The sequence below is a fragment of the Halichoerus grypus genome, chromosome 2 (assembly GCF_964656455.1).
Source record: "Halichoerus grypus chromosome 2, mHalGry1.hap1.1, whole genome shotgun sequence".
NCBI lineage: Eukaryota > Metazoa > Chordata > Mammalia > Carnivora > Phocidae > Halichoerus > Halichoerus grypus.
Window position 1 is genome coordinate 194285599 of NC_135713.1, and position 23372 is coordinate 194308970.

Consider the following 23372-nt stretch of genomic DNA (forward strand, 5'->3'; position numbering starts at 1 on the left):
AAGTAGAAGATGAAGATGAGTAATTTGGAATACCAATAAATATCATCCTACATGCTTGGTAAATTGGATTCCCAGTTTCACTTCCTTCCTGTTACAAAATTAAGCATCCATTCCTTTTGCTATGCAACTTTTCAGTATTTCCCACTGATATGGGCCAAGTGGAATGTCAGTGAACAGAGGTCTTAAATATGCTCCTCTGGTTTGACTTGGCCTCCTACACTGTTGTGGTCTACCATGAGAAGAGCAGCCCCACATATTCATTGCCTCTTCAGTGGCTAGGCCTAATACTGAAGACCCATCAGAGTAGTTCTGAACCTGATAGCCCAGCTTAGCTCAGCTGACCCACAGTGAATCTGCAGACTCATGAGAAAAGTAAATGTTGTAGACTACTGAGATTTTGAGGTTGCTACTTAACCAAGAAAAACTGGCTAATATAGCTAAATTCTGTAAATGCTTACCAGTACTTTTCTTTACTTGAAACATATATTTTTAGTTTTTTCCTCTTTAGCTACAATGAGTTCAAGCACAATTTATAGGACAAAGAAGATGGAGGAAAATATTTTTAAGCAGAAAAGTAAACTAGGACATCCAGACTGGACTAATTGCAGAATTATTCCTTAAGGAGTATTATTAGATTCTAAAATTATCAGCCAAGTTTTAATATTGGAACATTTCAAGCGAAGAGAGATGCTTCACTAAATCACATGCATTCTTCTAGATATATTGCTTTTTAAAAATCTAATGCTGATTTTTCTCAACAAAAGGATTCCTCCGTTAGGGAATTACATTAATGGCATGACTCTTTGTGTGTAAACCTGTAAAATACTGTAATTCCATATAATTCAGTCTCAAGTCTGTTCATGAATGCCCAAAGATTAGAAATCTATTATGAGAGAAAGAGACTTGAAAAATATGTCTAGGAGATACTGTATTCATCTGATCATAGTTCCAGAGAGAGAAAAAGATTAGTTGGAAGAGAAGAATTAGTCAACATAGTAAAAGAAAGGACCCAGAGACTAATGAGAAGAAAAAAGTTAAGACAGATCTTGGTAAAATTTCTAAGCTCCAAGGATGAGGAAGAAATTCTGTATTTCTATCAACAGAACTTTGGGGGAATAATAGTGATCTGGACTATGGTAATGGTAGGAGAAATGGAAAGAGCATAGCTGATTTGAAATCTGTTTATACTGATAATCTGTAGAACTTCTAACGCATTTGTTGCGAAGGGATGTGTCAGGAAGAAATTAGCAATGGTTTACTAGGCGTCTGGTTTGAATAAATATGTGAGTAGGTGGTAAATATCTACATAAAATTTTTTTATTGAGGTAAAGTTCACCATTTAAAAATGTACAATTTGGTGGCTTTTAATACATTTATAATGTGCAAACATTACTGCATTCATCACTCCAAAAGGAAATCCTATACCTAGTAAGCAGTCACTCTTCACTCCTCCCTCCTTGTAGTCCCTGGCAATCATAGTCTACTTTTTCTCTAGATATGCCTGTTCTGAACATTTCATATAAATGGAATCATACATGTGACCATTTGTGTCTGTTTTTTTCACTTAAACGTAATGTTTTCAAGGTCTAGCAGTATTGTAGCATGACTCAGGCTAGCTTCTTTTTATTGCTAAATAATATTCGATTATATAAATATGCCACATTTTGTTTATCCATTCACCAGTTCATAACATTTTAGTTGTTTCCACTTTTGGATATCATGAATACTGCTGCTATGAACATTCATGTTCAGGTTTTTGCTTGAAACTTGTTTTCATTGCTTTTGGGTATATACACAGAAGTCAGATGTCTGGTTTATTCTGTATTTAACTTTTTGAGGAACAGCAACTGTTTTACACAGCAGCTATACCATCTTATATTCCCACCAGCAATGTATTAGGATTCTAACTAACTTCTCTACATTCTCAGTAACACTTTTTTGTCTTTTTTTTTTTTTTTTTAAATTGCTATCCTACCGGGTATAAAGTGATATCTCCCTGTGACTCTGATTTATAGTTCCATAATGATTAATGATGCCGAGTACCTTTTCATGTGCTTTTTGTCCATTTGTATATCTTCTTTGGAGAAATGTCTCTTCAAGTCTTTTGCTTATTTTTAAATTGCATTGTTATTTTGTTCTTGAGTTGTAGGAGTTCTTTATATAGTCTGGATTCTAGACTCTTCAGATAAATGATTTGCACATATGTGCTGCCATTCTAGGTGTTGTCTTTTCACACTTTTTTTTTTTTTGAAAGAGAGAGTGCGTGTGTACAAGTCGGGGTGGAGGAGGGACAGAGGAAGCTGACTCCCCGCTAAGCAGGGAGCCCAAGGATGTGGGGCTTGATTCCAGAACCCTGAGATCATGACCTGAGGCGAAGGCAGACGCTTAACCGTCTGAGCCACCCAGGCACCCCCATTCACACTCTTGATACGGTGTCTTTTGATGCACAAACATTTTACCTTACAGTTTACTAATTATCTCTTCATCTCTGTCTAATCTGTTTTTCAATTCACCTGTTGAGTTTTTATTTTCATAATTTTAATTCTTAGCTGGAATTCTAAATTTTTGTTTTCTCCAAGTATTAAGCATACTACTCCCCCCCCTTTTTTTTAAAGGCAACATGACACAGACTTTTTTTTTTTAAGATATATTTATTTATTTGAGAGAGCACAAGAGATATAAAGCGAGTGGGAGGAGGGGCAGAGGGAGAGAATCTTCAAGCAGACTCCCCACTGAGCATGGAGCCCCACATGGGGCTTGATCTCTCATGACCCATGAGATCATGATCTGAGCCAAAACAAGAGTAGGACGTTCAACTGACTGAGACACCCACGCTCCCCTACACAGACTTAATACAGCATTTAGTCAGTATTTCTCAGGGGAAACTCTCAGCACTTTGACCCATTAATTCTATATTTATCATCTATAGAAATACTGTAGAAAGAGCTGCATAAGTGGCCATTAATAAGAGACTGGTTATGTTATAATCCATGATATACTGCAGTAGTTTTTTTAAATGAGTTAGAATTACATATGATGAAATTACAACTATAACACAATTGGGAACCTTAAGTGAGACACTTGCTTTAATTTTACTTCTCAGTGTAGACCATATTACCATCATTTCATGTAAGACCATGTGCTTGTTTTTTTAAATTTTCCACTCTTTTCCCCCAGGTTTATTTATTTTTTTATTTTTTTATTTATTTGAGAGAGAGAGCACATGAGAGGGGGGAGAGGGTCGGGAGGGTCAGAGGGAGAAGCAGACTCCCTGCCGAGCAGGGAGCCCGATGGGGGACTCGATCCAGGGACTCCAGGATCATGACCTGAGCCGAAGGCAGTCGCTTAACCAACTGAGCCACCCAGGCGCCCTTCCCCCAGGTTTATTGAGGTATGATTGAGAAATACAGATTGTATATATTTAAGGTATATAACATGTTATTTTGATAAATGTATACATTGTGAAATGATTACCACCATAACACTAATTAAATATCTGTCACTTCACACAATTACCCTTTTTGTGCGTGTATGAGAACACTTGAGTTCTACTCAGGAAATTTCAAGTGTACAGTGTATTATTATTATTAGCTATAGTCATCATGCTGTACATTAGGTCTCCAGAACTTAATTATTGAACAACATCTCTCTTTTTCCCCCATCCTCTTAGCCCAGGTAACCACCATTCACCTCTCTTTACTGTGAGTTTGACTTTATTTTTTAGATTCCACATATAAGTGAGATTATGCAGTATTTGTCTTTCTGTGTCTGACTTAGTTGACTTAGTATAATGTCTTCCAGATTCATCCATGTTGTTATAAGTGGCAGAATTTCTTTCTCTCTTATGGACAAATAACATTTGTGTGTGTGTGAGTGTGTGTGTGTGTGTGTAAAATCACATTTTTTTCATCTTTTGACAGACACTGAGGTTGTTTCCAAATCATGGCTACTGTGAGTAATGCTGCAGTGAGCATAGGAGTGCATATATCTCTTTGAGATGATAGTTTTATTTCCTTTTGGTATATACTCAGAAGTAGGATTGTTCCATCATGTGGTAGTTCTATTTTTAATTTTTTGAGGATCCTCCATGCTGTTTTACATAATGGTTGTACCAGTTTACATTGCCACCAACAGAAGGGATCCCTTTTCTCCACATCATTGCCAACACTTGTTATCTTTTGACTTTTTGAGAATAGCTGTCCTAACAGGTGTGAGGTGATACCTCATAGTGGTTTTGATTTGCATTTCCCTGAAGGTTAGTGATGTTAAACATCTTTTTGTGTACCTGTTGGCTGTTTGTATGTCTACTTTGGAAAAATGTTCATTCACATCTTTTGCACATTTTATAATTAGGTGGTTTTTGCTATTGAGTATGAGTTTCTTATGTATTTTGGATATTAACCCCTAAGGATGTATGGTTTGCAAATATTTTCTCCAATTCCATAGGTTGCTTTTTCATGTTGTCAGTAGTTTCCTTTGCTTGCAGAAACCTTTTCGTTTGATGTAGTCTCACCCACTAACTTGGTTTTGTTGCCTGTGCTTTTGGTATCAAATCCAAACAATCATTGCCAAGACCAATTTCAAGGAGTTTTTCTCCTTTTGTCTAGGAGTTTCATGGTATCAGGTCTTATGTTTAAGTCTTTAACCCATTTTTCAATTGATTTTTGTATATAGTGTAAGATAGGGATCCAATTTCATTCTTTTGCATGTGTCTTTTCAGTTTTCCCAGCACTGTTTATTCGAGAGACTCTCATTTCCCCCGTTGTGTATCCTTGGTGCCTGTGTCAAAGATTAGTTGACCATATATGCGTGGGTTTATTTCTAGACTCTCTGTTCTGTTCGTCTGTGTGTTTTTTTTAATTTTTTATGCTACCACCAAATTCTTTTGATTATTATAGCTTTGTAATATACTTTGAAATTAGGAAGTGTGATGCCTCCCACTTTGTTTTTCTCTCCCTCAGAATTTCTGTGGTTACTTAGGGTCTTTTGTGATTTCATATAAATTTTAGAATTGCTTTTTTCTACTTCTGTAAAAAATGCTATCGGAATCTTGATAGGGGTTCCATTGAACCTGTAGATGACTGGGTTGTATGGACATTTTAACAATACTCATTCTTCTAGTCCTTGAACTTGGGATATCTTTCCACTTATTCTTCAGTTTCTTTCATCAATGTCTTATAGTTTTCAATGTATGGGTCTTTCACCTCCTTGGTTAAATTTATTTCAAATTATTAATCTTTCTGATGTTAATTAAGTATACTACTTTTAAATTCTGTGCCTCATTACTCCACAATCTGTATCCCTTGTGAGACTATCTCTTTTGAATGGTCTTTCTGATTTACTTTTTTCATATTGTTTTACCTCTTTGTTTTTGTCAATTAAGGGCCAGATACTGTGTATGAAATATTGTGGAAGTAATTTGAGGCCTATGCCAGTGTTGTCTCCCTCTAAGAAGATTTGTGTTAGTTTTGGGCAGGCATTAGCAATCCAAGATTGCCTTAATTTAATTTTGTGGTAGACATTTGGAGCCGAGCTTTATTCCTGTAAAAGGCCAGACTAGCTTTGGTTCATACTTACTCCTAGAGTGTAGCCCTTTGGGCTTCCAAACGAAAGTGTTGGGAGTTTTACCAGCTTCCCCTCTGTATCTTGATTTTTCTCTGCATTTCAATATTTGTCCTTCCAGTTCTTTAAAACTGTCAGTAGCTTCTTAGCCTCTCAGATGCCACTGAGTAAAAAGTAGCCCCAAATGCCAGGCTTCAGTCTTTTTTTTTTTTCTTTTTTCTTTATGTAATCCTTCCTCATGCTATTAACTCTTCCATGCCTTCAGGAGGATTTTAAAACATATGTACAGTTCTAGTTTTTCTTAGGGAAAAGTTGGTCTGAAGTAGATAATCTGCCATTATTGGAAATAGAAGTCAACAGTATATAGGTGGAAATACATAACATATAACTTAATCTTTTTAAATATCAAAGCAGATTAAAAGATCACCATATAGGGCGCCTGGGTGACTCAGTCGGTTGGGCGTCTGCCTTCGGCTGGGGTCATGATCCCAGGGTCCTGGGGATCGAGTCTCACATCAGGCTCCTTGCTCAGCAGGGAGCCTGCTTCTCCTTCCGCCTGCCACTCCCCCTGCTTGTGCTCTCTCTCTCTCTGACAAATAAATAAAATCTTACCCCACAAAAATTACCATATAATAATGTCAGTCTTAGCTACTTGTATTTTCACATACTTTCTTGGAGAAGGGGGTAAGAGATAGAGTTAGAGTGATCCTACTAGCAATTGCACATATTGGATTATCAAGCAGGTGAATATCTTCTTTTATGTTTCTTATCAGGGAAAAAAACGGAAGACCAGTGCTCCAATTTTAACACTTACTGCATTGTACCATTATTATTTCTTTATGGGACTGAATCATTCATGAGGCAGTGAGCCCCTTATAAGGAGGAACCTCGTTTTATCCATGTTTAATTTCCTAGTGCTAAACCTGCTGTTAAGTGTCCATCCAGTAAGTATAGACATGAACGTAGGTGTTGAAAATATCTTATTTGGCTTTTCACCGTGAAAATCAACATGGGTATATGATGTTCTGAATTATCTTAAAAGGAATCTTTTCTTATCAGCTCTTTTGTTCTGTCCTAACAGGTGGCATCTCCACAGAAAGCGACTGTGTTTTTGAGCCCGACTACGCCGTTCCACCACTTCCAGTGAGTGAAGGTATGCAGCACATTCGGATTATGGAGGGCATGTCTCGCTCTCTTCCATCCTCCCCCTTACTCACACATCAGTCTATCAGTGTTCGGCTCCAACCTGTGAAGAAGTTAACTGGTAAGGACTTTACCTAAATTTAGTATGTTTAACAGGAAACTTAACAGTATGACACTTTAGGTCATATCAGATATGTTTATGTGCATCTTTAGGTTTTTCCTTTTTGGCCTTCCTAATGTCACAGACTCTTGGAAAGTGGAACTCCTACTGATTTTAATTTAGGGAATTAGAATAGTACTCCGTTTGACAGATTGATGTATTTATTTTCTAAGTGATCCATCTGTTGTGGACATATTTTTCTAGGCTTTCGGGAAACTTCTAGTTTTGCCAGAATACACTGTTGTTCTGATTTCATTTATCAGCTTGTTCATGTCAGATTAACAGATGGAGATATTGTAATTTTAGGATAATAGAGCTTCATAGTTCAGCAAAGGTACATCAGTCATATTTTCTGTTTTTAATCCTAATCTGTGTATTTCACATCTATTTCTAAAAGCTGATTTAGGTATTTTCCTCTCCCATTGTACATTCCTCCAACTTCTTGGGATATTAACTATAATTCATAAGTTGTGGATTGCACTGACTTTAATATGATCTCACAGTATGTATAACCCATTCAGATCAAGTGATTAGGTGTGAAACTGTGTCTTAATTATTGAATGAACTTTCGTCCTTTTAAGCTTTTTCAGAGAAGAAATTTTAATATGTTGAATGATACTTACATGTGAAAATATGTAAGCCTGGGTCACTTTCTTAGGTTTCTTTTAACATTATCAATATATAGCTGGTATCATTAAGTTGACTGGTAATGGTGGGTTATGAGTGATTAGGGGCAAGAAATTAAGTCATTCCAAAAGGATACATTAACTGCTTACTATATGTCTGGCACTGAGCTAGACAGTGGGGAGGTTTGATTATCATTTGACAATTCAAAAGAAAACAGAAGGAGAGAAGGGAAAATGGAATTTTTGGACTCTTCCATCTATTTTGAATGAAAATTTTTACAGTGTTTATAATTTTCATGAAAACAATAGTATTTCTTTATTCTTTAGTTCCACAAGGCATAAGGCATTTTTATATTTATTGTTTTTAGGCTTCTTCAGATAACTGAGTCAAAGTCTACTTTGATTCTTGGGTCATTAAATAAAAATCAGTAAAATAGCTTAGTAACATTTTACTGAAATATTTATTCCCTCTGATATCTAAAAATAGGATAAATTTTATGTGGTTGGACTTGAATAAAATTTCTTTGCTTAGAAATCTCCCCTTTTTCTTGCAGTTTAAGATATTGTTGATTACTAAAAATATAATTAACCAAATATAAGATGGCTATCAAGTGATGTTCTTCATTTACCACACTTTGGAAGAGTTAGCAAGAAAAGTTCCGTTTCCTTGCAGAAATGAACTGGATTGCCTGAGGTTCCTATCCCATTTGCCTATCCCAATTTAAGCCTCAACTTAAATAGGGAACTTTATTAAAAGATAAGTACATTCAATAACAAAGTCAGTTACATGCCTGATATCACAGAGGTGAGACAGGGAAGCAGTAATAAGAGGTATACTTGGTTAATTACATGTGTGAACTATTCAGTTTTAATTTTTTAGTGTTTGAAGCATTTGATGCTATCAAATAATTTTATTTGTTAAAGAGACTGTCAAAGGCCTAAGAATTTAAAGATTGAGGATGCATTTTAAAATTTCTGAATGAGAGAAATCTGTCTCCTGAAAAAGGATGCTATGAACATTTTCCTGTGGCCAGTTTTCTGCTAAGTGAAGCAGATGATAAGAATTTTTTGGTTTAACCTAGAATGAAATTACTTTGAAATTTAAATTTAAAACCTTAATTAGTAGATTTATGAGTTATCTTTCCTTTCGTAATTATATTTTGTTATGAATAACTAAAAAGAAAGTTGAATAGAGAAAGATTTACTGACCCTAAGTTAAATGTCCTCCAGAGAATGGTTTTTAACAAAATGCATTCATTTAATCCAGCCATTAGGGCTGCACTTACTGATTTATCCATTTCCATACATTTAAACTTCCAATTACCTTATATTCCTTGTATTCATATCACCAACCAAACTAAGTAGGACCAGAATAGTTATCTTATTCTGTTTTCTTTCTGACTTTCTAATATTTAGTACCCTGTTTTTGCTATAGTCAAAGTAGTTTATTATTTTTCTGTGCTTTTCACCTAATTGTTCAGCATATATTTGTTTAGGACCCATAATATGCCAAGCACTGCTCTAGATGCACTTAATAGAGTGGTGAACAATTTTAGATAGTGACAAGTAATATGAGGGTGATGAAATAGGAAATGCGATAGAGGGAGAGTGGAGTGGAGGTAGGATTTCTTTCTGTGGAGTCATCAGGGAGAGTCAGAAGAGGAGGTATTTGAACGGTGGAGATGTGAATAACTGAAAGAAGCCAGTCATGGGAAGATCTGGGATCAGAGCCCTCTAGGCAGAGGGAACAGCTAGGACAAAAGTCCTACAGCAGAAAGCAGCATTGGCATGTCCAAGGAATGGGAAGAAGGCAAGTTTGGTTTCAGCAGAGTAAGTCAGAGGGGAGGGTAGTAGAAAATAGTTGAGGAGGTAGGCAGAAACCAGGGTTTTTAGGTCATGGTAAGCAACCTAACTGTAGGATTTTAAGCAGAGCCGGGATGGGAAGTAATGTGATCTGATTTACCTTTTTATCAGATCTTGTTGGCAAATGTGTAAAGAATGGCATCTGAGGGACTAAGTATGCTATGTTCGTTAACCTTGTGTGTTTTCCTGATCTTTAAATCTATCTTTAAGTTCTGATAAGTTAATAGAATGGTGAAAAGAAAATCTTTTTTTGTTTTATCTTGTGAGATATAGTGAAGGAATAACTAACCTTTTCCTATCATTTTTATCATAGAACCTTTGTACTCCTAAAATATTTATCTGAGTCCTTCACACAAGTGTAGGTGACGACCCATTTGGTATATCAATTAAGACTTTTTTATTCCAAGGAAAGAAGATATAGCCAAATGGTCTAAGCAATGAAGGAAAACTAGAAGACCTAAGGTTGGGCAGGCCTCAAGGTTCATTTGACGTAGCTGGATATTGCTGTGCACTGGGGAGGTCCAGAGGAGATTATGCAGAGACACCGTTGGCCCCTGTTACTGTGGTGATGGCATTGCCCCAGTTCTCTAGATTCCTGCTCAGTGCTCTTTTCAAGATGTTCTTCTTCATAATATCCCAAAGCCCCTCAAGCATACTTCTTAAAATATAGATAATTAGGAGTACCAATAGTTCATTCATTCAACACTTACCTGAATTTATATTGTTGGCCTATTATATGTACTGTAAGTTTAGTAAAAGTTAAATTTTGAGTATTCATATTTTTAGTAGGGTATAAATCATTGCAACCTTTTTGTAGGGCAGTTTGATAGTGTGTATCAAAGTTGTAATGCACAGGGGTGCCTAGGTGCTGGTAGGTTAAGCCTCTGATTCAGTAATTTCACCTCGGGTTGCATGTGCATGCGCTCTCTCTCAAATAAATAAAATCTTTAAAAAAATTGTAATGTAAATAATCCTTGATACAGTAATTTCCTTGCACAGAGTTTATTTTACAAATAAATTTGAACGAGCTTGAAACATGTATGTATGTATGCCTCTATACATATGTATAGGAAAAACTAAAATCTAAATATTTATCACTAATAATTAGTAATCCATTTGTGTGACACACACACATACACACACGTGCCTGCATATACATTTGGTGGTGGTGTGGAGATACAGTAACTCTAACCCAAAAGTGGGAGAGGGATGACAAATTCTGTTATGTACCTTTCTATAGTGTTTGTATTTTTTACCACATGTAAAATCTGAAGTCTCACGAGGCAGTATAACGAAATGGACCCTGACTGCCATTTCTTAACTGTGTAAACTTAAGCAAATTTGCTGAAAGTCTTTGTACTTCACTTTCCTTATTTCTAAAGTAGAAATAATAGGACTATTATGAGAACTGAATGAGTTGGTACATATAAAGTTCATGAGACAGTATCTGACAAAGAATAAGTAGTCAATAAATGTTAGCCACATTTATTATAATTCTAGAAGAGATTTGGGTGACTTTCCATCAGCTATATTAAATATGAGTTCTGAGCCTTTGGAAGGTGATCTTCAAGTAATTTATGTAATTACCTTAAGTAAGCCCTTTTTCTTTTCTGAGGAGTAACCTTCAAATACTGATATCCAATGGATTATTAGCTAGTCTTTGGGAATTTTTTTTGCGGGGGGCCCGAAAAAGTATTTGCTACATAGATTGGAATGACTGTGTGGCAGTCCAATTTACATGGTAAATAAGTCACAATAACCCATCTGATCATGCTACAGCCTAGTTACTTTAGATGCTAGCTATAGCCAAAATATTATTTTCATCATGGATAAAAAGGAATCATTGACTTGTTTATGATACATCCTGGGAAAAAGATTTAAAGCTATTTTGACATTAAAAACAGCCTATACATAATATTAGTCTACATATTCTGATATAGTTTAGTGTTCTTATACATTTTTCACATGATAATTATCTTGCAATTTTTGGAAGCACTGGAATTCAAGATATACTTTAGTGAATTTTATTGTTAGAAAAAATCACGGAGTTCCTGTGAAGAATGAATAAGATTTCTTAAACCCTAATACATAATAAACATTGAATCAGTGTTACTTTTCTTCTCATTTATTATCTTGGATAAAATGGAAATTAGTCTTGAGAAAACTATTGAAAAGCCAATTTGAAAATATAAAGTGCATAGAGATTTAGACTTCATAGTGATTTATTGCAATGTACTCACGATTCTGAAGCATGAGTAAATATCTTGCAATTTTAGGAAAAATATTAGAATTCAAGATATAGTGAATTTTATTATAGTAAAAAATATAGTGTATGTGTATATATATATATATACTATATATATACTATATATATATAGTAGTCTAAGCTCCATTATTGCTAATGTTAAATATTTCTATTTTAATTTCCATATGTATAAAGTATCTTACCAAATATCTCACCGTGTGGTCCCTAGACCACTCACATTGGAATACTTGGAATACTTCTTTGGAAAATGCAGATCTCTGAGTATCCAGATTTACCTAATCAACCTCACTTCAGAGATTCTGTCTCATTAAATCTGGAGCCCCAGAATCTCTGTTTTTTTAAGGTTAAATGAGAAAATGTATATGAAGACTTTTAAGCTCTTTGGAATGATAGTACTAATTAAACTAGGTCTGGACCTCATTACTGTTTCTAATTCAGATTCTCTAGTTTTATGGGTTAAAGATTATGCTGTTGTAAATTCCAAGGTTTACTCAGTGGCAGGAGTAGAGAAAGGGGGCTCTTACTTCCATTGCTGTCCCTGTAATTTTCCAGACCAAAAGTACAGAATGTTAAGGGGTTGTTACTTAATTCAATTTATGTAATTTCAGTTGCCATCAGTCAGTATTGTTAAAACCAGAGCTGGACAGTAGGTAATATTGAGGAACTATTGCAATGGAGAAAAGAGACCTTAGGGTAGAACTGGGCTCAATACTAAATGCAGTAAAGAAAGCTAAGGATTTATAGCCAAAGAGCAAGGTGAGGAGGGCAGCAAGGTGGATGGAAAATTACAAAGAGGGAGACATCAAGGGTAAGGGTATTATTTCTAAGACCAGTTTAACAGGACTCTTGCTGAATTGGCCAGGGTGATCCGAAGAGGGTGGAGGGATTCTCACTAAACGGACTTACCAGGATCCCTGCTGTTCCTGAGCTAGACTGCAGGCTTCAGGATAAGGCTCAAGGAGGAGTCACAGTGGGAAGGAGCTCAGAGGAGCCTGACAAAGTTTAGTCAAGGAGAGAGTCTTTTTTTTTTTTTTAATTAACATATAATGTATTATTTGTTTCAGGGGTACAGTTCTGTGATTCATCAGTCTTACACAATTCACAGCACAAGGAGAGAGTCTTTATCAGTATATATATATTGAGCAACTAAAAGTCAACATGTATTATCAAATAAAGAATCCTTTTGTGATATTTATATGTGCTGGGTTTACAACATAATTAAGTCTCTTTTTAGATTTTGTAAAAACTTAACCTAAGAATTTGTATGTAAGAAAATAACTATTTTACTGATTATTTTCATGATTGAATGGAAGTCACTCATATAGAGTAGAACTATTATTTATAGTATTGTAGTATTTATTTATAATAAGATTATTTATAGCAGCTGTAGTATCATTGTATATATTTCATTGAAATATAGTAGTCCTATCTTCCTGCCCCTATTCAACCACTATTAGGGGAAGTTTGCAAAACTGCCACAATGTTCCTTAATGGAGAAGGGGCCAAAATAACAAATTATTTACATTTTTCTTATGAAGTGGTTTTGTTTCTGTCAGGTTAGAAGATTTGTATATGGAGCCTTTCTCACACACAAAAACTTATACCTTATTATAGAAAAAGCAAATGAGGGGTGCCTGGGTGGCTCAGTCGATTAAGCATCCGGCTCTTGGTTTCAGTGTGGGTCGTGATCTCAAGGTCGTAGGATTGAGTCCTGCTTGGGGCTCTGTGCTCAGCTCGGAGTCTGCTTGTCCCTCTCCTTCTGCTCCTTCCCCTGTTCCTGTTCTCTCTCTCTCCATCTGTCTCTAGAGTGAATAAATGAAATCCTTAAAAAGGAAAAGCAAATGAATTTGACACTTGGAATAACAGTGTATTAGTATGTTTGGCTTCAAGGAACTAAATGGATGGGCAGTGGTGTTTTTGTAGGATTGAAACAAGTGTGAAGAGCCCATTGGTCCACCTTTAAAGCCTCCTCATCCATGCCTCAAGTATAATGGAAATAAATGGGCTTTGCTTTTAAACTAAAGCTGAATCCCAGCATTGCCTCTTTCTCGTTGTGTTATACAAAGTATGTTCGTTAATTTATGCTTTCTTTGTTTCCTCTGATACAAAAACGTGGTAACTTACCTTCACATGGTTACTGTTAAAATGAAGTGAGACCTATATACACACCCTGGCATATAGATGTTGAGTAATTGATACTTGTAATTTTATGCACCTTCTCCAACACACACACATTCACACACGGAAAAAAGAAGAAAAAAGAGGGAGATCAAATTTGTGACTACAATACTATAGTAAAATCTTCACCTATGTAAAATGCGTATGGACAGTGTTTCTCACTGTGTGGTCCCTAGACCACTTGCATTAGAAATAGTGGGAGTACTGCTTTGAAAAATGTGAATTCCTGAGTATCCAAATTTACTTCATCAACCTCACTTCACAGATTCTGGCTCATTACATCTGGAGCCCAAAGATCTCTATTTTTAGCAATCTGTTTTGCTCACTAAAGTTTGAGAACCACTGCCCTGAGGAGTTACTGTAGATAATTGTTTGTAAGAATTTATCTCTTCAGATCACTAAAAAAAAAACACACACACAAAACCCACATTTTGGAAGAGCATCCTTTAAAAATGTGTTATTTACTTAAATGTTCAATTGAACCTTTTCTTGATGACTTGGAGTTGTTACTATGAACATGAAAAGCCGAACTAGACTCTAATATATCTTAGGTGACCTATTGGAGATGTAGCAGTTTGCTCCTACACCATGTACCCAAACCAGTATAGTTTTTCTGTTCTCTCCTTTAATCACAGACTCTTTTGTCAGTTTTTACAACTGTATGTTTACCTATTACAGTTCTTCATCTCCTTCTAGTTTTAACTTAATGATGTGGACTTAGAAATCACATCACTAAACCTGTTGACCTGGTATATGGCATTTTCTTACTTTGTCATTGAAGGTGTGGGAGGCTAGGTACATCCTACTGGTAGAATCGTAGGCTACATATCTGTACCTTAACTCAAGGGAATCTGAGAAATGTAGATTTTTGGCTTTCTAGCCATAGTAGTATAGGAACACAAGTTGGAAGAGGTTGAGTAAACCAGCTTGTAGTGTTTGTTACAGTAGTCTTCACATTGCTCTTGAACTTAATAGCTTCATACTTTCTACTCTGTTAATGAATGAAATATCCAAAAAAAAAAAAAAAAAAAGAATGACACATCCAATCAGAGTGATATTCAAGAAAAGACATCCAACTTAGTGAGTCTTTGCGAGCTGTATGGATATATCAGTGATGACTTAATCTATTTAAATAGAAAGTCTTTTAATATTTCTTGTAGGTCTTCTCAGTGATGTGAGTGGTGTTAACTAATAACTGATAATATATTCTTTTGTATTCTTTATGTACTCCTTAGTACTGCTCTGGTGCTTGGGGATTAATAATTAGTCTCTATTGGTGATTTGAAGTATTTCATAGTTTAAAGGTTGATGCAATTTTTATCAATCTAATTAGCACAAATATAGTTTTGTAGATGATTTTACTTTATAATTCAAGCAACTTTTAAACTATTACAGTACAGGTTCTTTTTAGCAATTATAATGATTTATTATTAAGATAGTGGTAATGTAAGTGCTGAAATGAATTTCTTTAAAAGTAGCCCTTTTGAAATCATCCAAAAGGTAATATTAACATTTTTCTACTTCTACATGTGCCTTAGTTCATAAATTGCAGGTATGGACATGTTATTTTTCTATTAAATATTTAATAATATTTTTATATTATAAAATTTTTGGCAATTCATATTGTTTTTGATGTGTTTATTTATCAGAATGTTCTAATTATTATAGTTGATTTTTTTGATTGAAGTATAGTTGACACACAATGTTACATTATTTTCAGGTGTACAACATAGTGATTTGACAAGTCTGTACATTATGCTGTGCTCACCACAAGTGTAGGTACCATCTGTCACCATAATCATTACCGTGGTACCATTGACTGTATTCCCTTGCTGTATCTTTTATCCCCATGACTTATTCTTTCCATAACTGGAAGTATCTCCCACTCCCCTTCACCCGCTTTACTCATCCTTTCACTACCCCCTCACCTTTGCCAACCATCAGTTTGTTTTCTGTATTTATGGATCTGTTTTTGGTTTTTGTTTGTTTATTAATTTGTTTTGTGTTTTAGATTCTACATATCAATGAAATCATATGATATTGTCTTTCTCTGACTTATTTCACTTAGCATAATACTCTGGGTCCATCCATGTTGTTGCAACTGGCAAGATCTTATTATTATTTTTTTTTAATGGTCATCTGTCATATCAATGGACACTTGAGTTGCTTCTATATCTTGGCTGTTTTAAATAAAGCTGCAGTAAACATAGGGGTATATATATCTTTTTGAATTAGTGTTTTCATTTTCTTTGGGTAAATACCCAGTAGTGAAATTACTGGATCATGTGATATTTCTATTTAATTTTAGTTGAAATAAAACATGGTTTATATCTTCAGAAAGTTTTACACACCATACATACAATTGATTTATTTTTTCTTTTTTCCAGTGTGCATTTATGTATATTTCTATATGCTTGAATGCTATTATTTGAAATCAAATACTGAAAGTAATTTTATTAATCATTTAACTCAAGGAGATAGAAGAACAAGTAAATATAAAAGAAATAACCAAAATTAAAAGCAGAAATGAATAAAATTAAAAACAAAAAAAACTCTTGATCATTGAAGACACAAGCAAGTTTATTGGAAAGACTAAGAAAATAGAAAAATCTTTGACAGGAATGATCAAAGTGAAAAAGAGAAGAGAGAGGAAAGATAAATAATATATGTAACACATAGAATAAGAAACGAAATAGTCACTGATAATGTTTTCTTATTATAAGAGAATATAGTTATGCAGCTTTATAGCAAAATAAATAAAAACTAGAGGAAATAGTGGTGCCTGGCTGGCTCAGTTGGTAGAGTGTATGACTCTTGATCTTGAGGTCGTGAGTTGAGGTCCACATTGGGTGTAGAGATTACTTGATCATACATACATACATACATACCTTTAAAAAAAAAAACTAGAGGACATGGAAGAAAACAAACTGTAATTGACAAAAATATGTCTAGCCCTGTTACCATAGAAATCAAAGATCCCTAAGAGCAGGCACAGATGATTTTACAAGCAAGTTTTACTAAGCATTTAACTAATAGTAATAGTAATAATAGATCATGTGTATTGAGCTGTTTCTATATTCCAGACAATATTAAGCGCTTTATATATGGGAGCAAATTTAGTTTTCAGAGCAATTTAAGTGGATAGTCAACAGCTTCTGTGTGAAAAACTTTCAGTGAGGGCAAACTTTCTACTTTGTAGCATGGCCTGTTCCGTTGTTGAATAGTTTTAACTGTCAGTATTCTAATTTACATGGATGGAAATCTGCTGTTCTGTTGCTCCTACCCATTAGTCCTAGCACTGCCTGGTGCTTAGGGTAAGTGCTAGGCACAGAGAGAAACTCTACACCATTTCCCATGGCAGCCATTAATATCCTGGAAAGCTGCTCTCGGATCTACTTTTCTCTAGCTTACAGAACTTCATTTAAGGTCTGTCCAGCATCAAGATGACGCTACATCTGTGTTATTTCCCTCATGTTCTATATCAAAATGGACATGAGGTTATTCTGGAATTTTCCTTCTGAGCCCTTATGTAGTGTTTCTCCCTTTGTAAAGATTTTATATAAACTATTTCATATCCGTATTTTGCCACTGTCTAGTCCTGCAGCCCTCCTAATTTTCTGTATGGTTTTGCAAAGACTGCTGTTAGTATTTTCATGTTCCTATCCTCATGTTCTTTTAGAACTCAAATGTCAACTGTGTGGGCCTGGATTTTGAGTATATGTTTTTTATAACTTCTCTTCATAAGTCATAACGTACACTTCAGTAATTCTTAACAATGTTTATTCTGCCCTGTTTAGTTTAAATATATTTTCCTTGATGGAGAAGATTAAAGGAAACTAAGCTGGAGTAATTGTTCTATGTCTCTTGTTGGAGGCAGGATGTTGTTAAGCATGGCAAACTTTGGAGTCAGTTTTACTTGAGTTCAAGCCCTGATTCTGCCCCGTATTAGCTGTATGACTAGGTCAAGTCACTTATTTACTCTGAGCAAGTTTGCTTATCTGTATTATTATTATCATTTTTATTATTTCTGCCTCACAGTGTATTGTATGAATTGAGTAAGATGTATGTCAAGAACATAAGTTTAGCTCGTAGCAGCTGATTAATAAATGGAAGCTTATAACAGAATCATTTCCTTTGTTCTCTTTCTCATGCATTGGATCTGGCCTTCCCTTGTCCATGTTTTTATTCTAAAAATATCCCAACAATCCTTTATGCTGTCTTAGAAACAAAGCTCTTCTCAGCTTAGGCTCTATTCTTTCTTGACAATATAATTAGAGGGTTTTCCACTCTTTTGATTGTGTCCTTCTCTCTTTGTATATTTCTTTTTTGGACACAGATCTGTCTTTATCAGAAAATTCCTGGTATGGCCATATTTATTTCTTTGTATTTTTCCATACATTTGTGGTTGTATAAATTACTTATTAATTTTAACCTATACTCTCAAGCTATATTCCCTCTTAGAATTACTGGCCATTAGCTCATATCTTCTTTTCTCTGCATTTTTTTTTTAAAGAAATCTGCTTGCATAAAATATGAAGTGTAGATTTGACTTTATCCAGCATTTCTATTAGAGTGGTGGCCCACTGAAGGGTCAAACCAGAGACACCTAGGATCTGAGGTGGAGAAGGCAATTTAGTAAGACACAGTCTGGTAGCAATCACTAAGTGGAGACCTAAACAGACCCTAAATATTAGGGTGACCAGCAATAAGTAATTGTGTGTCCCAGGAAGGGGGTGGACCCTGTTAATCCAAGGGAAGGGAATATAGGAGCAGATAACAGGCAGAGTTCTAGGAGGGCATGTGGTCAACATCAAGAAAGATGTTTAACAAAGACAACACACCGTAAAGTAATGTTTTCAGCAGATCTTTATGGAATAAAGGTATAGATATATCTATAATGAGGTGGAATTAAGGCTCAGAACTCTAGGCCTAGAAGAACTGGTAGTGCCGTACTGGTCAAGAGCCAGGCTCTCTTAGACAAAAAACCAGTTTAAAATTCCATACTCACTCATTTGTAAGCTGTATATCTGAATAGATTAACTCTTTTTGAGCTTCTGTTTCCTTATATGTACAGTAAGAATAATAATACCGTAGGGCTGAGAGGAATACGGAAATGTTTGTAGAGTTTCTCTATGTGCCTAGCACTTACTGTTATAAAACGTAAGTATGATTCAACAGTTACTTTTTTCCTAAAGATTTTATTTATTTAGTTAGTTAGTTAGTTAGTTAGCTGGGGGAGGGGCAGAGGGAGAGAGGGAATCCTAAGCAGACTCCCCACTCAGTGTGGAGCTTGAGGGGTTGCTTGGTCCCAGGACCCTGAGATCATGACCTGAGCTGAAATCAAGAGTTGGACGCTTAACTGACTGAGCCACCCAGGTGCCCCAGTTACGTACTTTTAAATATCATTATCCTTACCACCATTAAGCTCTGTAATGTTCGGTATCATATCCTGGATATAATCATCAGTATTTTAAAAAGCCTCAAGGAAAATACACGTTTACTGGTCATAAAATTACATGGGCTAGCTTACTTTGCTTTGGATGAAATTATATCACCTTACTGTGATCAATTCACATTTATTTGAAACTTCAGTAAATAGTTATTATATCTTTGTTTAAATTAATAAAATTTTTGATACATAAAATCTTTCAAAATGTTAAGTCTGTATAAATGGAGAAAATAATAAAAGGAATCCTAACAGGTGGAAAAGTTGGCAATCACTTGGTTAATAATCTCTGATATCCTTTTTAGCAGCTGTATGGTGGTTCTGAGTTGGATATCACTTTCAATTTTTTTTAAGATTTTATTTTTAAATAATCTCTACACCCAACGTGGGGCTCAAACTCAAAACCCCGAGATCAAGAGTTGCACACTCTACCAACTGAGCCAGGCACCCCAGATATCATTTTTAAATGTGGCAAATACCGTGGAGGTTATAAGAAAAAAAAAACTTCATTGTCCATGCCTTCTGTGATCTTCCCCAGAAAAAGCACCACAATTTTATGCACAGTTCCTAGAAAGTCTGTGTTTATGCTTAATTGACCCTACCTCCTTTCTTGCTTATCTACCTACTGTGGAATGTAAGTGGTTCAAAAAGTGTCAAATGTTGAAAGTAAAGACTAAATAGTATTGGTCATCAGGAATACTTCTCAGTCACAAAGGATTGTGAAAGGCAAATAAGTAAATATCCACGATTCAAAAGAAATGCTCTTAGTGACTCTCCAAACAAGAAATAAATTATAGTATGGGATAACAGAAAGCTTAGCACAGAATAGATATTGCCATTATAATAACAATGTTTTTTTCTCATTGTAGAAAATTATGTGCCCAAATTGATTTATCAGCCCACAAAAGTAATAAACATGTGGCATGACAGAATACTCCCTCTCTGATGAACATTTTAAACACCAGAGGGCAGAATGTTCCAAAGGACATTTTCTTTATTATAAATACATCATCTTATTGTCATTTATTCTTTCATGTCACTGGCTGCATTAAAAATAAGAGATATGGCCATTTTGGAATTGTCTATGTATATGAATGGTCTGTTTTGTTTAGACAACATAATGAACAGTATCCTGATATATAGCAGAGTTGATTCAATATCTATGTTTTCCCTCTCTCCCTTTCTGGTTAAATCAATATTTCTGGCTTCTCAAGTGATTAAATTTTAAAAATTATATATACATCTATATCATTTAGTGAATTTCATAAATTCAGATTCACTTAATGAATTAAGTGAGAGGAAGGAGATTTGATATGAATATCTTGTAGCTCAATATGCTCTTTTACGTTCTACTAATCAATAAAAAAAATTTTGAAAGAGCCACCTGCCATCAAATGATCTTTTTTAGATGTTGAGATTATAATTTAGAAATAGCATCACACATTTGGGAAATTTTATTCAGGGATTTGGGTAACAGAGTCAACATATCAAGTAAAAACAGTATATAATGAAAATTATCCTCAGCGGTCTTTGAAATATCATTCATGGCATTCATTAAACACTGCTTTTCAGTATGTCCAACCTGCCAGTTTATCTTACTCTTTTATTGACCACCAGATGAATAGTTGTCTTATGTGTAGAGGCCACATTATGTGGTGTTTAGGAATATATTTCTTTCTCTTCTCTTAGTCACCATCGTACTGTTGCAAATTGAAGTTCGAATCTGGAGCAGTAGCCATTCCTAAGAAAGGAAAAATCCAACATTAGAAATCTGGCCAAAGCTGGAAGGGGTGCCTGGGGGGCTCAGTTGGTTAAGCATCCAACTCTTGATTTCATTTCAGGGTCATGAGTTCAAGCCCTGTGTTGGGCTTCATGCTGGGCGTGGAATCTAAAGAAAGAGAGAGAGAGAGGAAGGAAGGAAGTAAGAAAGGGAAGGAAGGAAAGGAAAGGAAGGAAGGAAAGAAAGGAAAGAGAGGAAGGAAGGAAGGAAAGAAAGAAAGAAGAAGGGAAAGGAAAGGAATGGAATCTGACCAAAGCTTGAATTGCTATAAAAAGTAGGATGGATACTTTCTTACTTATGTGGGGGGGGAAAAAAAAGGATTTCATATATTCACCTCTTCATAAGTATTACCCTACCTTTAAACACTGCATAGTTCAGCGCTGATGATTACTCCTTAGAGGAAGCTTATAAAGGGGGAAGATTGAAAAAAGAATAAAAATAATATAAAACTCTGTGTAAGTTGTAGAATGGTTTACCTAAATTAAGCATAAGGGTGTTAAAAATTAGTAGCCAAGGAAATAGTTTAGCACCTTAAATCTCTCTCTACTCTTACCTTAAATTAAGCCCATTTTTACAAAAACAAAATAAAACCTATGTATTTTGTTTTTAAAGTACCTCAACCATGTCCACTTCCCGATCAGCTCCTGTAGAGCATAAACAACATTAAAATGAATGTCAGTGGAAAGTGATTATTTGTCAAAGTTTGCATTTTTTTACAAAATTATTCTAGAATCCTTCTAATGCATGGATCAGCTCAACTTGATTTGGGACAGACGTGGACTTGCCCTCTTTTTCCTAAAGGTATTGAGTTCTTTGTATTCTAAACGTAACAACGAAAACGAATTTCCCACAAAAATAACTATTGTGGCAAGACAATATTTGATTTTAAAACTTTACTAGAGAGAAGAGTTTAGATTATCAAGGAAACAAAATTTGAGGTATGCTGTCTGTGGAATTTTTAAATCTAACATAAATACTTATTTTTAGGCTTGCCCTACCGTTTTCTAGTTAGGTGAGATAAGAAGTAATTGAAACTAATTTGAAACAAGTTTCTCACTTTGCACATTGTTTAGTATTATCATTCTATCAAAATTGCTTATTCTTCTTTATCTCCAAGTTATAATTTTCTAAAGACATGAATAAGTCATATTGGGGTAGTGGAATTACTTTTGCATGATTATCTTAAATAATCCTTTAACATTAGTCCAGAGCATCTTTGTTGACTGTAATTTTAAAATGAAATGGCTCCTTGCAACAAATATGTGCAGTGTGATGAGACCATACATTCAATCAAACATAAAAACAGCCTGAAATATATTTTCTCTTATGGGCCATTTTCTGTCTGTTGAGTTCTATTGAAATCTATTTTCCCTTTTTATCTTCACTGTTTTTGCTTAATTAGGTATTTTTAAATAAGATAACATAGATTTTTTAGAATTTCAAGGCTTTACATTACATTATTTTGTTTTATTTTTATAGTTGCTTTAGGAAGAAGTAGAAAATATGTTATTATTCAGACTTTACTGCTGAGTTTGAGTATTGGAATTAAGTGACTTACCAGGGTTATGTCTTGTAAGCAACTAAGCCATTATTCCAACTACAGTCAGAAGACAAGAGTGTGTCCTTTCTTTTTCTTTTCTTTTTTTTCCAAAGATTTTATTTATTTATTTGCCAGAGAAAGAGCACGAGCACAAGCAGGGGGAGTGGCAAGCAAAGGGAGAAGCAGGCTCCCTGCTGAGCAAGGAGCCTGATGGAGGACTCAATCCCAGGACCCTGGGATCATGACCTGAGCTGAAGGCAGACGCTTAACCGCCTGAGCCACCCAGGTGTCCCGGGTGTGTCCTTTCTATTAAATTGCAGTCCTTTTCATTCACATTGTACTGAGGTTATTATCATTTATGAAGATTAAAATATCATAAATCTGTAACTAACAAATATATAATTATACCAGAATTATTATACTGGCAATGCTGCCCACATAAGAACATTGTAATAAACGTTTTACCTAATTGTTTTGCTTTATTTTACATCTTAACATTTCATTAAATACACTGTGCTGGGAAGGAAGCATGCATCCATATGATACAGAACAATTTCATGTAGAATTGCCCTAAGTAGATGGATAACACCAGTGGATCATGCTCCAGAAGCCTAATGAAGCTTGGCTCAGAGCTACGTCTAAAGTACTGCAGGGAAAGTAACATAACCACGGCTCAATTCATGCATTGACACTTTCCCTAGTTTTCTCCTCCCATGATTCTTTTTTGACACTCCTTCTGTCCACTGGAAGGGAAGGGACTCTTCTGGATTCCTAGATTCTCACAGGAGAATCTGTCACGAGAAAGGTT

At 35.1% G+C, this 23372-nt stretch overlaps 1 protein-coding gene across 8 annotated transcripts in view; it reads left to right on the top strand.

The window, feature by feature from the left end:
• The window catches only part of TANC2 (tetratricopeptide repeat, ankyrin repeat and coiled-coil containing 2), a 360622-nt gene that overhangs the window by 125435 nt on the left and 211815 nt on the right, over positions 1-23372 (top strand). For 5 of the 8 annotated variants that reach the window (XM_036116204.2, XM_036116206.2, XM_036116203.2 and 2 more), the window contains one exon: positions 6644-6826. In XM_036116204.2, coding sequence (XP_035972097.1) covers positions 6644-6826 — 183 coding nt within the window. The remainder of the gene's footprint in view (positions 1-6643; positions 6827-23372) is intronic. The other 3 variants (XM_036116207.2, XM_036116210.2, XM_036116211.2) reach the window with 1 other exon arrangement.